A 25676-nucleotide genomic window follows, 5' to 3' on the forward strand; every position below is an offset into this window, starting at 1 on the left:
CTTCTCTGCTTTAGGAAGAAAGGAAGGGAAGATAACAGACCTACAGGACTTTACAAGCTCACTGCTACAGATCATTAAGGCTGTGAATTACCCCTTAGAACACAGAGCAGTTTGGCTGCTTTTTTCCATTACCATTACACGTATACAGTATATACAGAGGCTATACCAACCTGAGGAAAGCGCAGTTCAAAGTTCACTTGGCTCGTTTTGATGAACAAAAACAAAAGAAAGACTCATTTAAAGCCTGCCTATGTGACCTATAAATACCCCCCCCAAGATGTTCATATAAGGAGTTGTTTATTATTTCCACGGCAAATTACAATAGGTGCACCTGTGGCACAGATATGTGAGCACTAAGGGTTAAAGCAGAGTTTCATAAGCAGTTGTTTGTGCTTTTTTTAAAGTATATTTTTAAGCTTACTTTGCTGAATTTTAGGCTAGTGATGGGAGAGACGGGAGCCGCTACCTCCAGCCCTTTCAAGTGGCTGTTGTGAATGGACTGTTTTTTTTTTTGTTACATGATAGTTGAAAATGATGTTATTGCATTGCATCCTCTTCACTGAAGTATCAGTGAAGTCATCTCTAACAAACAAGTACTGTAAAAAATGGCTAAAAATGAAAGGTTCATTCTTCATCAGAGCATAAAAAACCCGATGCTGTCTGTTCCGTCTCACACCGGCAAGGAGGGGACACTTGACGAAGACGCACGCAGCTTACTCAGACAAATGTTGCCACGAAAACACCGGGACCCCTGAAGCAGAGACACATTTGTTATTTCCATTCCAAAAGATTGATTCATTTATTTCCGTTTAGTAAAAGCTGCTTCAATTTCTGCTCTCTGTCCATTCAAAAAATGTAAAATTAAAAAAAAAAAAAAAGTTGATATCATTTACAATGTACCGAATGTCATCGAGAGCAATGTGTTAACGGCCGCATCGATGACTCCTCTCTCAGCCTGCAGCGTTACTTCTTCAGACGTATAATGATGCCGAATGACTCGAATATAAAACATGAATCATGGGCAACTCGATGACTCCAGACTGCCGTGGATGAGTCGGATTTCAGTGGACGCACAAGGCAATAACACAACACGGTTTACCTGATAATATAAGCCTAAATAAAACATTTGTTGTGGCTTCAGCGGCATCAATATTGCATATGCGAGCATAGCGAGACTTTTTAACCCGATGAATATTGTATCTTTATCCATGAAATAAAACTTGGAGCCTAAAAATAAAGACGCCTGCCACAGATTCAGATATTTACAATTATTGTATAAATATGACTTGGTTTTCCAAACCGCCGAGCAACAATTGCTATTGACTTCGCTAAAAACGACAATTATACGTAATAAGATTTTTAAGTACGGGGCGAGTATGAACGGTTCATTATGGTGCAATCGGATTTTCTTTTTAAGGATTTAAAACAAATCATGATTCAGTTCAGTATGAGCCAAAATGTGCTATTCACTGAGTTCACTAATAACTCGTATGAAAGAAATTCCATTTTTGCGCTTTTGCGCTGATATCACATTATAGTACAGGTGTAAATATTTACCAAAGCGCTGCTTTATCATCACTACACAGTTCTATATTAGTATTATACAGTACAGTGCTAAGCAGATAGAAGAAGAGGCCCGCTGCACAAACTGCACTTTTGTTCTTGTGTTATCGTTCTCATTCCGACAACAGACACATCTTTCAAATCGTCCTCGTGAAATGCCGGATGTCACGCTGTTCCCCCTTTATAGTCTGCTTCAAATAAAGTCAGGGCTTTTTTGACAACAATGACATGTTTATAGCTAAATGTAACATTTTTTTTTTTTTTATCTGATTTGTTTCATGATAAACGTTTGTTGTTGCTTCAAGTGGAAGAGGAAATTGCTCGGGCTTTGTATGTGTGTGTGTGTGTGTGTGCCGTCACGTGTCAGAGTTCAAGCTGTAACTGAGCAACGTTTTCCCCTCTGAATTTTGTATCGCGTTTTGCCTGCGAAGGAGACTTTGATATGAAATGAGACGAGGACAAGCAAGAAACAAGAAGCCAAATATGACAAGCTGCTGTAATTCACTGACTTGCTTTTATTTTTTTTTGTCCCGTTGTCATTTATGAGGTGCCAAATAACATGTTGTCGCTGCGCCACTTTCTCACTAAATTAGACATTTTCTCTCAACCAAAGAGTGTCCCTCTTTCCTCTGTACAGCCACACGTTCACTTGGCATGTCTGTCATCCTCTTGTAAGTCCTTTTTTTTTTTATTTTAATCTGTGCTCCAATGTCAGGAAGTGCCTGTCCTGACACACTATATGATCATTTCCTGCTCCTGTCAGAGCATCAGGGAATATTCACTGGATGTCAATACATCCCACCTCTAATTGAAGCAGACAACACAATGCCTGGAAGGTGTCGTGACATGCCATAGTCACTCTTTCCATTCTTTATGGTTATAGATATGTATAATATTTATAATGATAATAAATAAAGTATAAAGATATACATTTAAAATACTGTCATTATACAGAATCTATAATGCCTTTTAACTTGAAATTATACGTTATAGGACAGGATACTGCATCATTGTAAAGATTCGTATTGATTCACACGATGCATTATCCACTTTAAAAGTGCACAATGTTTTGTACGTTTGGGATTTGTAAAGATTTTTCCAACATCCCATTACTGGCAGGGAGTTTAGGCAATAATACGTGTGGTAGAAAAGTGTTTTTTTTCCCTCTGTTCAGTGCACACATTGATCAGATCACGCACACACACGCACATAATGTAAGGGTGTCAATTATGACCCAAAACAAGCGGGTCTAAATTCAGTGGCACAGCTCAGGTTCAGTATGCTCGTCTCGCAAACACATTATTTTCCTGCTCTCACTTTGCATGGGTGCACATTCATTCTCTGTCGGCAAACATGGCAGCAGGTCTGCCGGCCGGGGGGGGGGGGGTAACACTGTTCCTGGCTTTTAAAGAGAAAGGAACATTTGCAGCTGATAACGTGCAATTCCCCAAAACCCACCGATGATCAAATTCAGTTTATAATTACACCTGTTTTATTCTTTAATTTATTCCCCTTCGGACAGAGTGTTTTCAGTCATGTAGTTCCATCATTAAGAACAGAACCCTGCAGCGGCAGCAGTGCACAATAATAATGGAGGTGGTTACCTTTTCTGAGGAGATGGAGTTGCACAGTCTGTCTCCTCTCCCATCTCTTCATCTAACAGCTCACTTTGGCACTTTTGTCTTGTTCTGTCACTCTCTGCTACATTTAGAACTGATCCGCTGCCCCCCCCCCCCACAAAAAAAAGAAGAAAAAATACAGAGAGTGACAATTTCCTTGATGGACTCGTTTCTGATGAAAGATTGCACAGGCAGTGCTAAAACTACTGCTGACAAATACTCTGTAAAGCTGAAACTTTCCACAAGCTGTTGAACAGTTGAGTATTAACCAGTAGTAACTGTCCAGTGATGTGAAACGACGTAGGAAGTCTGAAAATTCAAATTACAAGGACTACATATCAATTTGTTTTCCATGACGCCAACATTCAACTTAAGTCAAGAACATGATCACTTTATTTAATTCAGCTGATCATGACGAAAGTCTCGCAGGATAATGCAGAAGAATTGGCATAATTTACTGTAGACCCGTTAATGCAAGGGATGGATAATTCCATCTCGTTTAAACATCAAAAAATCCAACATAATAAAAAAAAAAAAAAACTGGGACACTGGCATAAATGTGATAGTACATTCTGTTAAAATTTTAATTTGTTTTCATTCTTTCATCTCAGTTACACACTGAATTTTGCATTCACTTGGTCCTGAAACGATGAGTTCTCAGTATATAGCCATGAGCGTGTTTAGTTAATTTGGTTCTAATAAGGACAGACACTGCAGACACTGTACAAGTCATAAAAGTGGTAAATACAGAAAAAAAGACTTTTTTTTCCCTGAAACTGTTGCTCAGGTGTTGACAAATTGCCTTGAGTTGATTTTCTGGACTCATGGTCAGATCATGTCTGCTTCTAGACCCTTGGTCAAGCAAAAGCCAGAAGAAGAAAATGTTTGCAGCACACAGATTGTCCTGAAATGAACCTTTTGCTTCACACTCACACCCGGAGCTCTTACATTTCCTTTCCAATCAATGACGGCGTCACACTGCACACACTGGTGCACACACTGGTGCACACACACACACACACACCTGCTGAGTTTGAAGCGACCCCGTGGACGTTTGTGCGATTCACAGACAAAAAGACAGACCTTCCGAGTTGGTTGATCTATCGTCGGTTGTTGGAGCAGCGTATCTCTTCAAAATACAAAAAATGATGCTTGATATATAATATATTGCATGGATGTGTGGGAACGAGGCGTGCATAATATTCATTAATCACAACTCCAATACAATACGGCTTGGCTATTAAGTGCGCCAGCTAAGGCTTTTAGTATCATTCACGATATAAAAAATGTACACATTTAAGTATTTATTTATTGCTTTTTTGTTTTGTGTCACCACCCATCTCGCACACGTTACTCGCCACCACAATGCAATAATCACCATTGCTCCTGTTTTCCCCCTATGCAGCCACAATGCCATTTGTCTCCTCTTAACTTCTTTTGATAGGTCATTAAACTGGTCTTGGATCTGTGGAGTAAAGCACTGAATCACTGTGCAGGTTCCATCTGCTGGCATGTCTAATCTGGGTCAGGAGGGTCCAAGTACATATGGCCGCCACATAAAGTTTTATATAATAATTGGCAGTGACAGAGCCACTGAGGAGGATTCACTGAAAGATACAAGCGCAGGGAGGAGCCAGTGAGGCGCAGCCGCGGTGAATGAATGAACACAGAGAGGAAGAAGTTCCTCTGCTGTAAATCAAAAAAAAAAAAAAAGAGGGCCCCTCACTGTGGTCATAATTTGAATGTTTGTTCCAGATTTCATAAATAACAGCAGTGTGTGCCTTTTACAAAGCGCAGCAATGGGAAGGGAGTGGAAGCTGAATCAGCATGTACCAGGATGAGATGTGAGCCATGTCCCGTCAGATGAGAACTTGTCCTTGCCATTTTTTTTCTCTCTTTTTTTGTTATTGTGCAAGACTTTTGCAAGTCTGCCACAAAAGCAGTTTTTTTTGCATATATGCTTGGGAAAACATTACTCAGTGATTAGAAAGTTAAAAGAAAATGCAGACAATTTTTTTTTGCCTGTCTGTTTTGTCAGATTATATGTCGTCATTCTGTCAATTTTTAATACTTCTGCTCTGCCCGCTCTCTGGCAGTTTTAACGCTGTAAGCATTTCCCTTCCTTTAGCGGAGATTTAAAAGATTATCGGTTGCATTATAAACCTATACGATGACATAACTGCAGAGAGAAATGAAACTTAAAAGGCTAATATATGGTGCTGAATGGAGCATCAAGAAGTGCCGCCATCAAGCTGTGCTGAGGAAGACTGACGCATCGCTGACTCCATGTCAGGGAATTCAAATTTAGTAACAAATCAATTTGAGGGGACCAACCTGTTCATTATGTCGTCAGTATGACGAGGGCTGCAAGGAAAAATGCTTTGAAGTTTTAATTGAACTGTATTGATCAATTTTCTGGCTTAAAAAGGGTAACATTATGTTATGTGTGCCTTAGTTTTACTTTTTTTCATTTTTGCACACACACCAATTACTGATAGTGAATTTGCAGGAGCAGTGGGCAGCTCGGGGTGCAGTGGTGGGATTGGGTGCCCTCTCCTCAGCCCATTGGTCTGCCGGCGAGCAGTTCAGACAGCTGCGAGTGAGAAACAACTAAGCCAGACCTTTGACAGTTTGGGGGTGGAGACCAAGGAGGGCACAGGCCCTCTTATGATTGGTCACTTTCAGTGTGATCAGTTTGAGCAGAGTTAATCTTAGCGAGCAGACACACACCGTGTGTGGTGGCGTGCACACAGCGTAGTTGTTTCTCACTTTTTTTTTAAATATGCAATAATATTATTTGCACGTTTTACTGCTCGCACGACTTTTGACACCGCCTGCCCCGGGATTTAACCAGCGACCTTCTGGTTATGAGACCAATTCCTTCCCACTTGTACTTGGGCTGCCCAAAACAGCAGTTAGCACCAACAATGGGCCTGAGCTAACTCAGACCATGCCTCCTGGTGTGTTTTGATTATAATTAAGAGAGGTGTTCAAATTGTGTGTGTGCAAAAAAGTGTGGAACAGTAATAACTTGGCAAAGAAATGTAGGGAAACAGCTGCATATATAGCAATGCTGTACAGCTGTGTCTGATATCAATATACACTATGTATTCTGTCAATACTGTCCTTCATCATCTGGTAATTAACAATGAATTACATTGTTTTTGATGAAGTCAGAACAAGAATAAATCAGCGGCAAGAAATATTCCATTCATGGGTGAAATTACAGAGACGCTGAAACCTTTGGTTTGTGCATGATCTGAGGGCGTGTCTGTCGGGGTTAAGGTCAAACACTTCTCGTCTAATTACACTCATTATTCATACACCAATGTCTGCAGTGTGCAAAATGCGAAGGAGTCCAGAGACTCACACTAATCCGTTTCTGAATGTATGTATATGTGCACGTTCGTGTACTTACAGTGTGCATCACAGAGAATCTGCACAGTCGATAAATGAGGTGCCGATTACGTTTGCATCACAAAAATGGTTCGTTCTTTTGCGACAAAAAAAAGTCTGTTTGGTTTTGTGCGTCACAGAAAATACACTGAATTGCATTTATAATCCAATTGTTTCATGACTATTACAGTTGTTTCACCACACAGAGAAATCATTTATGTATGAATCCCTAATCACTGACTCTGAGTTTCCCCGGATGTGCTTCAGCTATTGCTTTTGACTCAATAACTGTCTTTTTCTTTGCATGTTTTTTTGTTTGTTTTTTTTCTCCACATGACATTACTATTCCTTTTCTTTCCTTTTAAGTTTTGTTTTCCCGACGCCGAGTCGCAGAGATATCAGTAATGTTTGTTTTTGAAAATCGGTTTTCTGATGTGTGTCTCGGTTGGTACAAAAGCAAACATGGACGTCCTCGCAAATATTCTGAAGGATCTTTTTTTTTTTTATTTTAACAACTGTGCTGTGAAGTAGCTGCAGACAAACACAACAAGGAGGCAATAACTTAAAGTTTAGCCAAGTTATATTGTTCGTAAATAAGAAAGTCTTTGGATTTTGTATTGTATAGAGTTTGCGACAGTGAAGATGAGAAAATTACCTTCAGACTGAGGAACAATGTACATGTGTAGTGTTTTTGTTTTTTTTACAGTTTTTTGTTTCTTTTCCTGTGATTGACAGGGAATTTGCACGTTGGAAGGTGAGGAACACAGCGATAGAGAGAAGGGACCTGATCCGGAACCCTGTGCCACTCATGCCCGAGTTCCAGCGCAGTGTACGCTTGCTGGGCCGTAGACCTACGACTCAGCAGTTCATTGAGACCATCATTAAAAAATATGGAACACACATTCTCATCTCAGCCACCCTGGGAGGTAAGAGTGGTTCACTGATTTCATTTCGCTCTCTCATGGTTGATTAACTAATTGTTTTTGCACACTATTAAAAATGCTTTTTACGTGTGGTTTGGGGTTTCATGTGACAGGAAAATAAATTTCTTTGGCTGCAGATAAGACTGGATTGAAAAGTGTATTAAGTGCCGAGCTGCTAATTATCAAAATGAATGTTTTATGTGAAGTTTATTAATTAAACAGAACTGATATAAATAATTTAAAAGCGGGATCACTTTTCCATTGAATATATTATTACTAATCCCAGATAATGGATGCAAAAGAGTATGAAAAAAAGAAAAAAGAAAGACAAACATCACAGTTCAATGACCCCATATTATTGTACTGTGAAACCACAGCACTATGGTGTCCTGGATTATTCATCCGCCTGTTGGCAACAATGTCAAAACAGCCTCGTGAAACAGTTTCAGGCCAAGTTGTTCTCTGGGGTGCTGAAAAAAACTCTCCCACAGCAAAACTGCAGCTACATCACAAGAGAACAGGACAAAGCTGAAAGGAGAAAATCTTGCAAACAAATAACTTTCCACCGAACGCAGCGTGCGGGTGACTTTAACTTGACCTCAGTGAAAGACCATTTTAGAAGACATGTGGGGCAGAGCAGCTTCTCTGTCCGCCGATGACCGATGAATAGAAAATGAAAAGCCAGCACGAGTATGACTTTCCCAACCTTTACTGGCGACAAATTAAACATTTGGCTTTTTGATCACAGAGAGGTATCACTTGTGCAGAGGGATCTGCTGGAGGAGGGACAATTTGATCCGCGAAAATCTATCAGTTCCTCACGTATCAGGTTCTTTCTCACGTTGCACAAATGTTGTGGGAAGAAGATTTAACTGTCCACTAAATATAGAGAACACGAACCCTCAAAACAGCTTCCTTAAACCTATAACTCACGCTGTATATTGAAAGTGTATATGCAGTGAGCACTATACCAAAAAAAGCTACCAAAAAATACTTAAAATGTGTCAAACCAGATTGAGACACAGGGAGAAAAAAAAAAAATAAATAAAAAAAACAGGTGGTGGCTCAGCCAACTCATCCACACTCTGTGTAAACATCTCATGATGAGTTTGACAGCGACTTTGTGCATATTGCAGGCAGCTATTTTAACTCCCGACCACATCTTATTTTGGCAGTTTCAATCAAAATTTGACACAGAAAGAATGTCAAGGCTGTGTCTAAATCAACGTTTACTCTAAAACGGACGTGTACATTTAGGCAAATTTCGTCAAGAAGTAACACCTTTGCTGTTATAGTCACAGACCATTACACTTCTATTCATTTTTTGTGTGCATATAATCCTCAAAATGTTCATAAATGTCTGTACATGCTGTATATGGTCCATTCAGGTAAATACAGTTGAATGTTGAACTTTAAAAATACTTACTTATACTTGCAGTACTGCAGTACACAACCTATTGGAGAACATCTGGTCATAGAAAAGGGTATGGGATTATCTAATGGATGATTTCAGCATAAAAGCTAAGCACCTCTGCTGAAAATAAATGGCTTGTTTCTCAAATCTCTTATCTCCATGTCGAAGGGATTAATTAAGTCACCCAACTGTGATTATTTTGCCAACTGCATTTTAAAGATATAATAAAATAATCCATTACCTCGCAGTATGTAAGTGTATGCAATGTCTGTAGCTCGATCATTTCACAATCATATAAAGTTGTGATACTTTCATGTCATGTTTTACCTCTTCCATTGTGAAAAAGTAAAAAAAAAAAGAAGAAGAAATTCCTCTGGAAACATTTTTAATCTGAAACCGTCTCACAGTCTAGATTAGGCTATGATAGTTTCGCAGTGAACAGTGCAAAGGGATATCAGGTGTCGAGCAGTAGGGTTGCAATATCATGTTCACTGCCTTGTAAGGTAATTCATGGTGCCACACTCATTTTGGAAATTGGAAATTCAGTATTGGGTTGAAACATGATATGAAGGTTAAATGAAATGAAGTGTTCCTGTGCTCCGAGGATGCACCAGGTGGCCAAAATGTTGGGAAAAGCAGAAATAATCCCCGGATCGTTTTCAACCACAGCATCCTTCTTTGTCTTGCGTTACTTTAGATTTCCCGCTCTCTCGCTGCATTTTCTTGCCTTTCATTAATTTTAACCTCTGGCTCCTCTTTGCTACCTTTGAGTTATCACCATATTATCTGTAACCTTGAGGCCATTTGGTTTCAAGTTATGGGTCAGCACGCTCTTATCTCAATCTCGGGGTTGCCCATTAAAGAACACGGTTATATGAACCAATAAATGGGCACACCTGACGAGTGATAAAGTAAGAAGAGGACAATTCTGTCCTTCGCCATCTATTCTGTGTGGTCTCAAGAGTCATTATACACTCGAGAGCAAAGGGGCGTGCTCGTATCCTCCAAGGCGAGGTAAAGTTGAGTGGTCAAGTGTAAAGAGACCCATTAGAGGTTCCCTCTGTCTGAACTCATGAGAAGTGGCTACAATGCATAACCGTTGACATGGAACAAGCACGTATACTCCTTTTCCAGGGCTGAGCCTTTAATGCGCACATTACTGAGTAGATGTGGACCGATTAAGGATATCTATAATGGTTTTTAATTAGTGACACTCATTCTAAACAGAACTATCAGAACTCCCTAAGGCGATTTTAAAGGTATAAGGACAAATTGAGGCACGTAATGATGGTGAGGGTTAGGGAAAGATTGATGCCTCGCACTTAAATCCACAGCCGTATGCCCTAAACTTGTCTTTAAAGTTTCTATTTGCAAGTTTGGCTATTGCCGCGCGGCCGACATTAGGATTAACATATGTTTACTTAACGATGTAGCAGACACCCTGCAGCTTCAGTATCAAGCTTCATTTCTTTACTCACCGGGAGCTGTCTGCAGGTAATGATTTCACCTGATTATGCAAGTCGGTCCCTTATCCTATTTTTAAAACTATTTTAGCCCAAAATGATATGTGGATGCTATTAATAAAGCGTGACCTCTTTCTCACTTGAAGAAAACAAACCAACAAAAAACGTTACTTTCATTACAAAATCATTGTTTGTGCCTGCAACCGTCATTTGTGACATTATCTTTTGATTTTTCTGCAGTGGTGGACAAAATAAGTTGATGATTTTGCAAAAAAAATAATCAGATTGGGAATATATCCTCCCCTAGGGCAAATATCTGTATTTTAATTAATAAATAAGGCGTTCTAAAGTAAACAGTTCCTGCCAGTTTCACACGCCGGGCGTCACTGCTTCATGTCTCCTCACAGCGGTGCTGCTCAAACGGATGCGGGAAACTTGGGTGGAAATTACCCGGCCGAAGTAGAGGGAGATTACGGCAGGATAATGGTCGAGGAATCTACATTTCAATCCATTTTGAACAGACTTTATGCACTTTGTTCTCTATGTTGTGAATAAATAAGAGAAATCCTGCACTTTTGACTTGGCACACTTTTGTTTTCTTCAGTTAGACAGATATGGTGATTCCTCACTACGTATATGATTGTCCTGCAATACAGTGACTATCAGAGAATCGCTGTATCGTGATATTATTGGTATCGCATACCTTATCCTGAGGCACCCTGTGATTCCCACCCCCTAGCTTCCGCCCCAGCCTCCTTTTAAATCCTTCCTTTTTTACCTTAACCGTCAGAGAGGATTATGTTGTCATTATTGTCCATTCTCACGCGCATTTCAAACAAGAAGGAGTCGTTTACTAGTGAGTGACACCAATTGTTGAAGGCATTGCTTAAAGTAATCGCCTGCTGCTTTTCTCCTGTATGAAGCTTTTAACTGCCTCAAACCACCGAAAGATTCATGTCTGGGTGTAATATATGCTGCGTTTTAAAAAGAGGCTTCAAGGGATGTGTATTTTGAACGTAACAGACGGGCGAAAAACAAAACAAAATCGCTGATTCCCCAACAAAAGACACCACCAATCTATACTTGAGTATTAACTGAGAGCAGAGACTGGATCTGAAAAAGACAACAACAAAAAAGTGGACATAGATGCACAGAACGTCTGATTCGCCTCCAGCCGCTGTAAACAATAAACCAGAATCAAAGTTTATTGCCAATTCCCAACAATTCTGTGTGGTCAGTGGATCCCAAGGCTTTTAGAGTGATTACTGTACAACCAAGACTCTACAAGAAAGCTATAAGAAGAAAAAAATTGAAGATTGATGTTTTGCTAAAGCTGTGAGGCAAAAAAAAAGTGTCGTTTTCACACCCTCAAACCTTTTAAATCACTTCTGAGTAAGATTGAGAGCTCTTCCGTTGCACCGTGAATTGCGAAGAGTCTAGGGAAGTTGTGTTGAGATAAACTATATGCAAACGAAATCACTGAATAATGTTTTGTAATCATTTTTCCACTGCTGAGACTACAACAGTACCTGGATGACAAATGCAAGATAATGGCTGTACACAGTCTCGCTGTAACACATGAGGTTACTGTCAGCCATAAGTTGTATTTAAGTGAGGAAAAGTTCTCTTTTTTTAATCTCAGTTGCACAGTTTTAGTTTAAGAGAAACAAAAACACATTTCTCGCACTGGTGACCCCTGTGTTTTACATGCCAGCTCAAGATTTGACATATAGGAGGGACCGTGTCTACTCTCCTCCAGTGACTACACAACCCCGTGACTGCATCAGAGGCCTTTTTTTCATTGCAATCACCTAATGCATTCAGCGGCGAGGTGCAAAGACACAGTTTACTGCAATGACTCGCAGTCACTGAAGCCTGAGGCGAGAGTTCATGGGCACGACTCCGGCAGTGCCCTCGGTTGTTGCCGAAGACAACACAGCTTGTCAAAACTACTACTGTTTGCCACGTCACACTCCAAACTTCTTTGTAGTTGTTGTTGTACTGCTGTGAACAGAGTAAACGTGTACGTTTAAAAACAAGATCGACATGCACCTGTTTATGAGAGACAGAGAGAGAGAACCTCGCGTGTCTTTTACTCATGTCTTGATTTAAGTTTTGTCAATATTGTAAATGCGAAACCTTTTATAGTTATAAAAAGAAAGATGCTTAAATGCATAAAATAGTAAACATCACTTTATCAGTTTGTGTGTTTAGTGAATCCCTGTCGCTGAAACCCATTTTAAGTCGTAACACTCAAACCAGCTCTTTGACGGTGTCTCAGAAGGTGAGGACCAGCCAAACTAAATGTCCCAGAATGTCCCAAAGTATAAAACTCAAACTGGTTTCTCACAAAACAAGCAAGCACACACAAAATATACGTGTGTGTGTGCTTGCTGAATATGATTTACAGCCGTAGATAGCTTTACATACCCACACTCTCGTGCTGATTTGGATCAATTCTGTGCCACAGAACTGAGTAATATTGTACCACAAGGTATTTATTACACATAGGTGCACACAAATGATGATTTTACAGCCACAGTGGTAATGATTTCTCCCTGACCTGAAGCAATGATTACAAAATATTTATGTTCAGAAGAAGTTCCTTCATGCATCACTAAGTTGCGATAGAGATTAAAAAAAGAAAAAAAAGAAAACGACAAATCAACCCGTTATTCTTGTTCGGCAGTGTAGAGTCAAGTGTGCGTAAGTAACTTTGCAAAACCCCTGAAGGGGAAAAGAGCATGGCGGCAACAGAGAATGGGGGCTTCGTCCCCTCAGTGCTTCTACTAACCAGGCAAGAGACTGCTCCCCACCCTTGGTCGTGGTCATCACCATCGCTCTGGGCCACATCACCATTCACAGCACTGGAAACGCGAACCTGTGCGACTCCAAAACAAACCTCGCTTGTGGAAGTGAATCCGTGTTTGCCTTTTTATGCATCAGTTTCAGAAAAAAATAAAAAATAAATATGTCGCGCCGAGATTCACAGAGAGCCCCGCTCAATCTTTTACAACGTGTCAACAAACAAACATATGGCATGCAAATAGGGGCGATTGCCTCGCGCTCTGTAAATATTTGGCCCCTGGTGCTGCTCTCAGCCTTCACACTCCTCTCCTTTGCAGACACTCACTAAAAGGTCAGTCACTCAGAACACATACAATTCCAGTATTTCCTGTGGAAATTAGCATACTACACTGTAAAAAAAATCCTGTTGTTTTTACAAAAAAAACTTGGCAGCTGTGGTTGCCAGAATAATTTTGTAGAAAATACAGTGAAAATGTTTTTCACTTTACAGAACAAGCTGTACATTTTACAGTTTAAAACTGTAGTAATTTACATTTTTTTACCCGTAAATATAACAACTGTTTTCTGCTGAATTAACATGCCGAAGATGCTGTTAAAACAAATTATTTCTGTGATATTTACATGCAATTGTTGCATATATAACAGCTCTTTTCTGCTGAATTAACATGCCGAAGCTGCTGTTAAAACAAATTATTTCTGTGATATTTACATGCAATTGTTGCATATTGTACGTTTATGCCCATTCAATTTGACAAAAAATATGAACCTAATAACGTTTTTTGACTGTAAAAGTCTCATTATAAAGCAGTTGTTTTAACCAAATTTCATTGACATTTTTACTGAAAAGTTTTTTTTAAATAGTGTCTTATGTAGTATTAATGACAACGTTTTACAGTAAAATCAACACCTAAATACTGCAAATGTATTTATTACAAAGGGCGTAAAAACTCGTTTTGACTCCAACCGAGTATTAATCTCACAGTAAAACTGCCTAAAAAATTTTTTTCACCACTTGCTAGGATTAGATCTCAGCAGAATACTAACTTGTCTATACATTACAGGCGGATTGAATAATATTTCAGACAATTGTCTTTTAAACTGCAGTGCAATCTTTTGTAAATGTTTGCCCTTTACAAAGAATGTGGAAAACAGTGTTAACAGATTAGGCATTCAAAATGTGTTAGTGCACTTAAAGAGGAAATAAATCAAATAACTTGCCTTTCCAAGAATTTATTAATCCCACAGAAGGTAAGATTTTTCAAAAAAAAAAACATAAAAACATTGAAAGGCATGTCTTCGTGAAACATTTAACAAAACTTTTTAAGCCCTTTTCTTTAACAGTTTAAGGTCAGTTAAATTGCTTAACATAGATACAGTGTGTTGTATACAGGTTGAGAGTGAAATGTAGAGCCTTTTAAGGCAAACGACACGTATAACTATGTAGATAAAGAACAATGAACAACTTGGAACAATAGGGGCACTGGTTATGGTAAAAATTTCTTTAACTTCTTTAACAGCCAACTGAAGAATGCGTCTATATGTGTTTTTTGTGCTCCAAAATGAACGTTTCAACTCGTTATCATACAAAACATATCCCAAATCCTTTTTACACAGGAATTACCCTTTAAGCCTGAAATACAAAGAACATAATGGGCTGATATAAACCTTCAAGCTGTGAGTGGTCCATGTTCAGACATCGCACCATTCATGATCCGAAAGATCCTGGATCAAGGTGAGGACCCTTGGGTTGACGGTAAGACGGGATGTGTTGGTCTTCTCCACTTTAGTGCCCTTCTCTGGGTTGATGGAGAAAAAACACCTTGGAGAGAGAAAAAGAACAACAGAAGACTGTATAAATAAAAATGCTTTATCTACTGTAAAACACTCATCATTTATTTTCAAGCTATCATGTTCAAACGGCACCTATAAAATAAAAATGTCTCCTATCCGGAAAAAGCAGTTACTTTAGATTAGTTTCAGATCAATAGCGACAATGTTGGTAAAAGCCAAGCACAAAAGACACACCTTTGCAGAAACTCCAGCGTTGATGCCAGCTCTGACGGGTAATGAATGTTGAAACAATAGAAGCTCCCAAACATCAAGCACAGGGCAGAAATGAATGAGGGGATGTGGTCGTTGACGATATTTCGATCCACGCTCAGCATGGTGCGCCTTGAAGAAAAGCAGGATTGTCCTAAAGAGGAAAAAAACATAAAAACATTGAAAGGCATGTCTTCCTGAAACATTTAACAAAACTTTTTAAGCCCTTTTCTTTAACAGTTTAAGGTCAGTTAAATTGCTTAACATAGATACAGTGTGTTGTATACAGGTTGAGAGTGAAATGTAGAGCCTTTTAAGGCAAATTTGACTAAATTACTGAAAAAAGATACTTACCACACACAACAATGGTAGGGGTCAAGTGGACTTTTTCCATCTGTATTTCCTCGGCCAGACACGTGTCCTCCACATAACAGAACATCGCGTCTTCTTTCTCATCGAAGTATGACAGCAGAAGCAGCACCATCTCTTTGACGTCTTCAGAGAGACCACACAGCTCTCCTCTCATCGCTTTTAACTTTGTTAAAGCCTGTAGGAACCTTTTGTTCTTGTGGACAGCAACAGTGTTCAGGTAGTTCAGGAGTCGTTTCCCTTTCATATCCAGATTCCTCAAGAACGTTTCTTGAAGCCCAATTCCGGTGAGTTCCCTGAAGTGGACTGCCAAGCCAAGTTCCTCAAAGAAAAATGGCCACTGTTCCAGGAGATGCTTGATGTTTTTCCCCTGGTTAACTTCTTTACGCTGAGAGTAGAAAGTGTTCTTCATTAGGCTTTTGAGCTCCTCTGAATTAACGTCCGGTCTCTTCATTTTTTCTCTCTTTTCCTTCTGGCTCTCTGGGGTCTCTCCAAGAGGAAGGAATTTTGGATCCCAGGTTATGCACCCATAAGTGTCCTGGATCGCTGCTCTCTTTTCTGGGGGGACTTCATCGGTGTCAGAATCATCAGTGCGATACCTTCGCTTTCTTATTTTTGGGGTTGTTGATCGCTTCACATTCTCGATTCGGTTTTGCAATTGCTTAACAAGAGAGTGATACCCTTGCCCAATCACGTCTCCTTCTATGACGTCTTGCAAAGATTTGGGATATTTTGATACCATCTTTTTTGCAACTTCAATAGAGCTCCTTCTACTTATGCAGGAACTTTTTTGTGTCATCTCATGAACCACAAGTCGGACCATCTCCCTTCTCATTCGTGGACTTGGTCGCTTTTCTCTCTCCAAAGTTTGCATCAGTTCCTCTGGGAACTTATCCCACGGAATCACAAACGTATCCACCCAGTCGACATGAGGGCTTTGGCTGCTGTTTGAAGAGGTTGGGGTTAAACTTTCTGGTGAAAGAGACTGCGAGTATGGAGGAGGTCCTGGCGAAGTATCAACAGATGAGCTGCTGGTTGTAATACTTGACTTCCATCTCTGTTTCAAGACAGCAACAACTTTTCGTGCTTGAATTGGCCTCAGCGCAGACAGCAAGTCAGCTTCCTCAATAAACTGGAAATCATCATAGGTCTCTACCCCAAGGGATTGTAAGTGCTCTTCTAAAACATCCTTTGTCATCTCTGGAAGGTCAGGCAAGACCTCAGTGATTGCGGAGCGTAGAAACGATTGCTCCAAGTCAGTCATATCTATAATCAAAGAATGACAACTGAAGATAAATAAATAAGCCAGTTATTTAACACATACAGTTAAGCTGAAACTCTACTTGATTGCAAAGTGTTATGCGATTGATGATTTAGACATTTATGCATCTTAAAAGGATAACTAAGATCACTTTCAATAACCACCATTTCAAATGGTGTTTTTGAATTTTTACCAAGCATACTATTTTTAGAATAGTTTCTTAATCTCATTGGCCAGGATCATGTTTATTTCGACAGCACACTGTGTTTTAGGGGAATGACTTGTGCCCCGTTCACAATGTATGATGGTAATGGGTAGAAATCTACCAAGTCATTAATGTTAAGACATTGCATCCTTGTACTCTGTTTTGTCACTGAGTACATATGGTATTCAGAATGATAGTCAGCTTCATGTACATCAATGACAAAATACACAGCTGCTTCCTTTTTAATCAAAATGATGACAAGTTCTCCAAACTCCATGGACTCATCATTTTTTGACACAAGGAAATTCCCTTTTTTATATGATGTGCCTTTATACTGTATGTTGGTGGAAACAGTAGCATTGTTTTCATCAAAGCCAAACTCTCCGACTGCATGTTTAATTGTGTCACTGTAGAGGTTGGGGTAAAAAATACAGCTGTCTTTGACTTGCAGGAGCCGAGTGCATCCTGGCCCAACTGCAAGATATGCCTGAAACAGCTGATGTCTTTCAGCTAAAGTCAGACAGATGTTTTTGAAGTTTTTCAAATGCCTGGCACATCTTTTGAAGTAGCTGTGTTTACTTTCAAAACGCATCGTCCATACTCTGATTAAAGGGCCAAATTTCAAGATTAGTGCTGGATAGTGCCGCATGAAGTGGTGTTTTGGTTTGAGTGTAGTCTCAGGAAATAAACACTTTCTTGATTCCAAATATTCTTGGATAAGAATGTCAAGATAGGCTACCTGGGACAACGAAATCTTTTGCGCACAAATCAAATCGACAATATCTTTAAGCTGAAGAGTTAACTGCCATACACAGTCTTCTGGATTTTGCACTTTGTCACCAATCAATACAGGGAGAAACCTTAACAAATTCCAGTTCTGAATAGCTTGACCCGAAAGCTTGGACACCTCCGAGTTGACAGCACACGGCTTTGTGAGAGCATCAGATCCTTTGTACTGGAACTGTTTGATGCGTCGGTTCAAAAGTGGATATGTAAGCCATTTCTTTTTCTTTATGAAGTACTTCAAGTACAGTGCAACATCATAGGATAAGACACCCTCAAATATGTCATGTCCTAAGCAAGGAGGGAGACCGGGATTGCAAACATGAAAAGATTTCAGATCATTGAAAACAGATTTTTGCTTTATCCCTTTCATGTGTTGACTGTCTCCAGCTTGTAGGTCACTAACAGCAGAATCGTAGCTTTCAGGGCTCCGCTGCGGAGCACATACATTTGGATTGTCACTCTGAAACTCACTGCGTGTAATTTCACAGTACCTGCAAAAGTACTCAGAACGACTAAAGTTTTCAGTAAACCCACCAATGCCGTGTGATCCCAAATTATCACCAGCAATACAATACAGAGCCCCTTTGACTGTTTCACCCTGTACAGTAATTCCATTTTCCTCCAAATCTTTCAAATCCATTAGCATCTCTGAGAAAACTTTCGCATTTCCAAATTGTTTTAGGTCAGACTCACAACACAGTAAGACAAGGGACATGTGATCAGTATTGGACCGCACATGAGCAGGTAAGTTTGCCACAGAAAGGTAGACTGCAAGTACTTTGTGTTTTTTCCTGGCAGAGCCTAGGGGATTGACAATTTCAAAGGCATCCTGGTACAGAATTAGCTTCAGGCATCCTGGATTGTCAATGAAGAACTGGTTGGATTTAAAGTTCTGTCCATCATTTAAGTCACCAAAAGTTTCAGAGTCTGTTTCACAAGACTGCTGGGACACTGAATTCTTCCAAAATTCAGATTCCAACAAACAATTTACTGTTTGTTGCACAGGTATGTAATAGGCACACTTTTCTGTCATATTTTCATCATTTCCTAATGTTAGTTTTTTTGGCTCTATGTATTTGAACATCTTCTTGAATGTTTGAGCTCTTGCGTATGTTGTTCTCAGTGGTCCCTGATGACACAGAGAGAACAGATCTGAATCCTTCACAAAACCACATATTTTAGCAATAGCATCATCTGGAAGACGCATGTCATTTTTCAAAAGTAAATGAAGTTTACTTAATGTGTACTCCTGTCCTAATGTATGCACATTTTGCATTTCTTCAACAATCGTCTGGATTGTTGAGTTTGGAAGGAGGAGCTGTCCTTGCAACTTTAGGTAGAATAAACATACATTCCTTAGGTAAGTGTCATTGAAATTCTGTGGATATTCAATGCTTTCATTTGTTTCCTCATTTGTGTTCTGAGGGGCATCCTCACATGCACTGATAGCAGAAGCCTGGGATATAGTTTCTCTGTACATATCTCTTACACTATCCACAGAAAATGCTCTATGTTTCCTGGACATATGAGCAGTAAATGATGACTTCACAGTGAACCTGTTTTCACAACCAGTTACTGGACATGCCACATGTCGCCCCTCCAGTAAATGCTCTTTTAGGTGGGATATAAGTTCGCTCACTGTGTGAAATTGGCGCTCACACAGAGAAATTGCACATTTTAAATGTGCCACAGCGGCCGTAGCAGTTACCGAGGATACAGGCACATTGTGAGCCCGATAGAAGTGAGCTTTAAAAGCTGCGTAGGTTGAAAATGTCCGCTTGCAGTCAGCGCCAACACATTTGAAAAAACAACGCGGTTCATTTCTGTGAACTCTACAATGCAACACAAACCCCCTCAATGTCTGCAGTGTTTGACTACAAAACGGGCAGACAATCATTTTTAGCTTATTAACGTTACCTCCTGTTTTGCTTGGCTCGGATGATTGTGGAAAAAAAAACACCTCTACTGAACATAAAAAACAAGTGAGCTAAATGAGTTTAGCAGTAGTTATTACTTAGAGTAGTCCACTAGTCCACACCGTGGACTAGTGGACTACTCTAAGTAATAACTAAGTAATAACTCTGACGGACGGAGGGTTAACCCACCGTCCGTCTGAATTATTACTTTTGTATATCCTTGACAAAATACAGAAACTAGTATCTTTCTGTTAACCAACTCTCATGTTTTCAAGTTTTAAGAAAATGAATTGTTACCAGCGATTCAGAGGGTAGTTCTCCAAGTAGCCACCTGAGACGTGTTCACCAGACTTCGGTCACTGGGCAGACTGCTCTCGTTGTTCTCAGTGGTCCCTGATGACACAGAGAGAACAGATCTGAATCCTTCACAAAACCACATATTTTAGCAATAGCATCATCTGGAAGACGCATGTCATTTTTCAAAAGTGAATGAAGTTTACTTAATGTGTACTCCTGTCCTAATGTATGCACATTTTGCATTTCTTCAACAATCGTCTGGATTGTTGAGTTTGGAAGGAGGAGCTGTCCTTGCAACTTTAGGTAGAATAAACATACATTCCTTAGGTAAGTGTCATTGAAATTCTGTGGATATTCAATGCTTTCATTTGTTTCCTCATTTGTGTTCTGAGGGGCATCCTCACATGCACTGATAGCAGAAGCCTGGGATATAGTTTCTCTGTACATATCTCTTACACTATCCACAGAAAATGCTCTATGTTTCCTGGACATATGAGCAGTAAATGATGAACCCCACAGTGAACCCCCGCCCTCCCCGTCAACAATTTCGCCAGCCTCCCCCCTCAACAATGTCACCCGTAATCGCGCCCCGTCCGTCCGTCAACAAATCCGCCAGTCGCCGCGCGCCCCCCGTCCGTCCGTCAACAAATCCGCCAGTCGCCGCGCGCCCCCCGTCCGTCCGTCAACAAATCCGCCAGTCGCCGCGCGCCCCCCGTCCGTCCGTCCGTCCGTCAACAAATCCGCCAGCCGCCGCGCCCCCCGCGTCAACAACTCCTTCACTCGGGGGGCGCACGGAGAACCGCCACTGATGCCACATGTCGCCCCTCCAGTAAATGCTCTTTTAGGTGTACAGTTACCGAGGATACAGCTTTAAAAGCTGCGTAGGTCGAAAATGTCCGCTTGCAGTCAGCGCCAACACATTTGAAAAAACAACGCGGTTCATTTCTGTGAACTCTACAATGCAACACAAACCCCCTCAATGTCTGCAGTGTTTGACTACAAAACGGGCAGACAATAATTTTTAGCTTATTAACATTACCGCCTGTTTTGCTTGGCTCGGATGATTGTGAAAAAAAGCTAAATGAGTTTAGCAACAGATAGCATGAACACACCGTGGACTAGTGGACTACTCTAAGTAATAACTAAGTAATAACTCCGACGGACGGAGGGTTAACCCTCCGTCCGTCGGAGTTATTACTTTTGTATATCCTTGACAAAATACAGAAACTAGTATCTTTCTGTTAACCAACTCTCATGTTTTCAAGTTTTAAGAAAATGAATTGTTACCACTTACCAGCGATTCAGAGGGTAGTTCTAGCCGCCCGTGTCATGGACCTGAGTCGTGTTCACCAGACTTCGGTCACTGGGCAGACTGCTCGCTTGGTGCGCGGGGATCGAGACGTGAACTTGTCAAAACCGCTGCTCGCGCGATAATTTGTAATCCAATGAAAGAGCAGAAAACCAGTCTAGTGCGCTGTGAGTTGTTGAGGGAGATTTCAAAAAATCAGCCAATCGCGTCTGGGCGGGAACCACGTCACTTGCTCGTCAGACCAGCTGATCATCCACGCACGTTGCAATTTATTTTCTATGCCTACCATTGTGCCAGATTTGACTCTTAATAAGTCTATGGTTTGACTGAGTTTACGTAATTATAACTGAAAATGGCGGAAAAGACGGTCTGGCAGCTGCTGCGGGATAAATAAATAAATTGCAACGTGCGTGGATGATCAGCTGGTCTGACGAGCAAGTGACGTAGTTCCCCCCCCAGACGCGATTGGCTGAAACGTTTTGCAAAACGTTTTGCAAAATGTTTTGCAAAACGATTTGCAAAGTGTTTTGCGGATTGAAATGTCATTTGAATTTTGAATAAAGGCACTCAAAAAATTTGACAAAATGTTATTCTATTTTTATTGTTATAACTTTTGCAAATTTTATTGAGGATTTCATTTTCACTTTGCATATTAAAATACACTTTGAATAACGTATTTACAAATTACATTATTCAATTGCATAATGAATTGTCAATTGCATAATGTAATGACTTATTGAATTGCAAATTGCAAATTGCATTGCCATTTGAATTTTACTACATATATGCTTCCATACACACTAGGCCTATACCCGTTTCATTTTGATGTGTTTTATTTTTTTATTATATTATTATTTTATTCAGTAGGCTACCCACACCCAGTGGCTCTTCCTCAGGATACGAAGCAAGTCACATGTCTGGGAATATGCATCCCAAGAGCCATACCAAATATCATCTAGAAAAATAACCCATAATCTTTTAGACAAATTCCTATTAACATTGTTTTACTGTTTTTATCCGTAAATCACCTACGGTTTTCTTCTGTTTAAGAAAAAACTGGCAAAAATCATTATTTTAACAGTTACATGTTGTAACTTTGACAAAATTGTATTGCTATTTGTATTACTGTTTTTTTGTGTTTAAACTACAGTAATCTGTTAATTTTACAAGTAAATATTATTATTTGAACATATTTTTACTTTAATATTAACAGTTTTCTTTGGTTTAGTATTTTTCAAAAAAATATTGTAACATAAACGTGGCTTTATGGTTTTACTATTTACAGGTTTTTTATGTCATGATTTCACAGGTTTTTACTGTTTATTTCACGGACATTTTTTACAGTGTAGCAGGGAAACCCAAAAGGCAGGGCTTTTTGGGTTTTCACTTAGCTCTCAGGGCTGCAGTATAGGTTGGAGACGTGTGTTGTGTTTACACATTCAGCGCCGCAGCGCTTATCGGAACGCAGCTCATCACATCAGTTGTGAGCGTATTAAACTTGACGTCTAATTAGTGAAATATTTATCCCCACTTCCTCGACAGTGATGTCTCATCCAAATTTTTTGCTGGCCAAATTCCTTGGATCAGGTGAGACTGTTCACGTCTAATCTTCTTTTCCGCGCCGTCAAGAAAGACATTTCAGACATTTTCTTCAGACGGTGTCAACACGCGGGGTCAGGAATTTAATTTGGACAAGAACCAGAGTTATTTTCTTCAGTCGTGCGGCTGAAACAAAAAGTCAGCAGGCATGTGGTAATTGTGGAACATGCCAAACAATGTCACAATACAGATAGAGGGTACAGTCCTTCTCAAGTCTCTAACTCAAGGTTAGAACACTTGTGGCGGTAGCTCCTGTGTTCGTCCCCGTTTTCTAATTTTCTCTGCACTAATTAAGTTTCTGCAATCAGTGATGTTGTTTTGGTTTTTTTTTTCAGTGTTCACATTATGCTCGTCTTTCTCCCTGCCTGCCAGCTGACAAAAATAAATAAAAATAAATAAATAAATAAATAAAATGAAACAGGATAAAGTCCCTGTGGTACTGGGGTAAAATATTCTAGCTGTCTTTTGGAAATAATGCTGGGTATTGGGGCAAATGTAGGTACATTACAGGCGACGGTTCCTGCTGGGGATAAGGTAACAAATATCGAGACTGCTCCTGGAAAACTGGGGCGCCTGGTTTCTCAAGCTGAAACGTCTCGCTTCCGCTTTAAGACTTCTGACTTATCCCACGTGTTATGAGCTCTACTGGCATACTGAGATAAGACTGAGTTGGACAACACTCACAAATGAAGACATTGACAGAACACAGTCATTATGTATAAAGAGCAACTCAACTGTACATCTTAAATACAATAGTCCGTCTTCCCCATAAAAAAAACAAAAAAAAAACTCCAAATTGCTGAGCATATGGAGCATGAACTTAATCCTATTTCTCTTTCCTTGTCGCACCTGCAGGAGAGGAGGCGCTCACTATGTACCTAGCCAAGAACAAGCTGGACAGGAAGCTTGTTAACACTACTCAGAACGTGGAGGCCCTTCATCAGCTGGCCTCATCATACTTCATTGACCGTGACGGCACGATGAGGAAACTGCACGAGATCCAGATTTCGACCAATGCCATCAAGGTCAGTGCAAATCCAACACATTTATAAGAGGAATTTTTATTTTTTGTTTGTTTTTTTTAACTTTTTTTTAAATTGACTGCCACATTTGCACTAAGGAGGCAGGAGGTCATTAAAATTAAAATTAAAATTTACGATTGCAATTTCAGTTGTCACTCTCTGCCCGGCCGACCTAAGCGTCCTATAAATATTTGCTACTACACTGTCCCGCTTCCACCTTTGCTGAAGAGAGACTAAACAGAGAACTATAAAAGCTGTTATGAAGAGATGGTCTTGCCAGGGAAACATAAACACAGTGTGCCCACGCAAACAATGTATTTGACAGTAAACAACTTTTGGTCACTCACTAGCAGCAGATGGCGTATACTACAAATAAATAAACAGGGGAGAAAAAAAAGGAACTTGCTTTACGCTAAGTTCAGAGAAGCATTACTTTTCAAAGTCATAAAACTAACATTTCACAATTTACTGATATAGAAGTGTAGCAGTGGCAAGAGGGTAAAGCACTGCCTCTAAGGGTGGACTGTAACACCTGCATGCATTAGTGTAATTATAAACATGCACCTCCTGAACTAAAAATAAAAAAATATATAAAAATAAAAGCAGGGCACATAGATTGATGTAGAAGCCTTTGAGAAAATGCTTTTTTGTGTGTTTTTGTTTGGACCATCACATGATTAAAAGAGAATGAAAAGGCTCGGGGATGCAATTGTAGAATATAAATAGCAAAAAAAAAAACAAAGTGGCTACTTTTCAGATAACCCCTAGTGATGTGTATTTGAATCAGTGCAGGTAAAAATTGTGGCTTTTCAACTGTGCATGCATTTACAAGAAACAAAACCTGACACGGATTTGATCTTTGAGTTTATACAGTTCATCATTTTGCCACTGCATGGTCGGATCAACTCGCTCACAGCACGAATACGGTTGCATTCCGCCTGCAGTGGACGAGCTGTGCACCACATCGCAAACAAACGTGTAACCTGTGATATCCCAGCATCTGTCCGTCACACTCGCCTCATCGTAGTCAATATGGTGTTTTCTCCTCGATACGCCCACGTCGCCGCAATGCAATGAGTATAACGAGTAGTCGGTATGAAGAGTATTCATTCTTGTTTCATGTGGGAGGAGGGAGCCTGTGTCAGCTTGTGATCCCTAAGTGTAATTTTTTTAGGATACAATTGAATGTCCGTGAACAAAAAAAAAAAAAAAGAAGCCACTCAGGACAGATTTATTTCAAGAAAAACAAAATGTTAAATTAAAAATGAAGCCGGGCCACAACAACTTGGGCGGTTTGGCAGGAGCCAGCATTAAGATTCCATGTGTTTACCTAAAATGACAAATAAATAAGGCTACTGTGTCTGAGGGCCCGGGGGCAACATCTCTTGTCTGCAATGACCTTGCTCATATACGCACCTATTTTACAAGGCAAGACATGCGTCACAACCAAAAAAAAAACAGTAGTTGGAGTAAACCTGAGTGTACGGCACTGCTTCTGTTAGTTGTGTGAGGATGTCAACTTGATTTCCATGTTTGCAGTTCAGCAGCAAGGAGTGCTCGCCTCTATTATGCTCCTTGTATAGTTGTAGGTTCTCGGTTAACCCTGAACAACTAAGCGCTGATTACTTGCTGTGAAATGAATCAGTGTATGTCCATGAGAATTCTGTGCCAGGAAATGATGTGTTG

General features: G+C 40.0%; 2 protein-coding genes across 4 annotated transcripts in view; one reads left to right on the top strand and one right to left on the bottom strand.

Moving 5' to 3' along the window:
• The window catches only part of brinp1 (bone morphogenetic protein/retinoic acid inducible neural-specific 1), a 137927-nt gene that overhangs the window by 66348 nt on the left and 45903 nt on the right, over positions 1-25676 (top strand). For both annotated transcript variants that reach the window (XM_058617378.1, XM_058617377.1), the window contains exons 3-4: positions 7314-7504; positions 23824-23993. In XM_058617378.1, coding sequence (XP_058473361.1) covers positions 7314-7504; positions 23824-23993 — 361 coding nt within the window. The remainder of the gene's footprint in view (positions 1-7313; positions 7505-23823; positions 23994-25676) is intronic.
• On the bottom strand, positions 14642-21420 carry LOC131446254 (uncharacterized). 2 transcript variants are annotated; one of them, XM_058617381.1, is made up of 5 exons: positions 21355-21420; positions 20061-20156; positions 15581-16861; positions 15212-15380; positions 14642-15005 (listed from the first exon to the last, which is right to left on the bottom strand). In XM_058617381.1, exons 3-5 carry the CDS (start codon positions 16857-16859, stop codon positions 14876-14878), a joined length of 1578 nt encoding a protein of 525 aa, XP_058473364.1. In that variant the 5' UTR covers positions 16860-16861; positions 20061-20156; positions 21355-21420; the 3' UTR covers positions 14642-14875. The 2 variants fall into 2 exon arrangements, with proteins under 2 accessions (XP_058473364.1, XP_058473362.1); XM_058617379.1 differs by lacking the exon at positions 21355-21420 and having other exon boundaries at positions 20061-20517.

This window comes from Solea solea, chromosome 19 (genome assembly GCF_958295425.1).
Source record: "Solea solea chromosome 19, fSolSol10.1, whole genome shotgun sequence".
Taxonomy (NCBI): Eukaryota; Metazoa; Chordata; class Actinopteri; order Pleuronectiformes; family Soleidae; genus Solea; species Solea solea.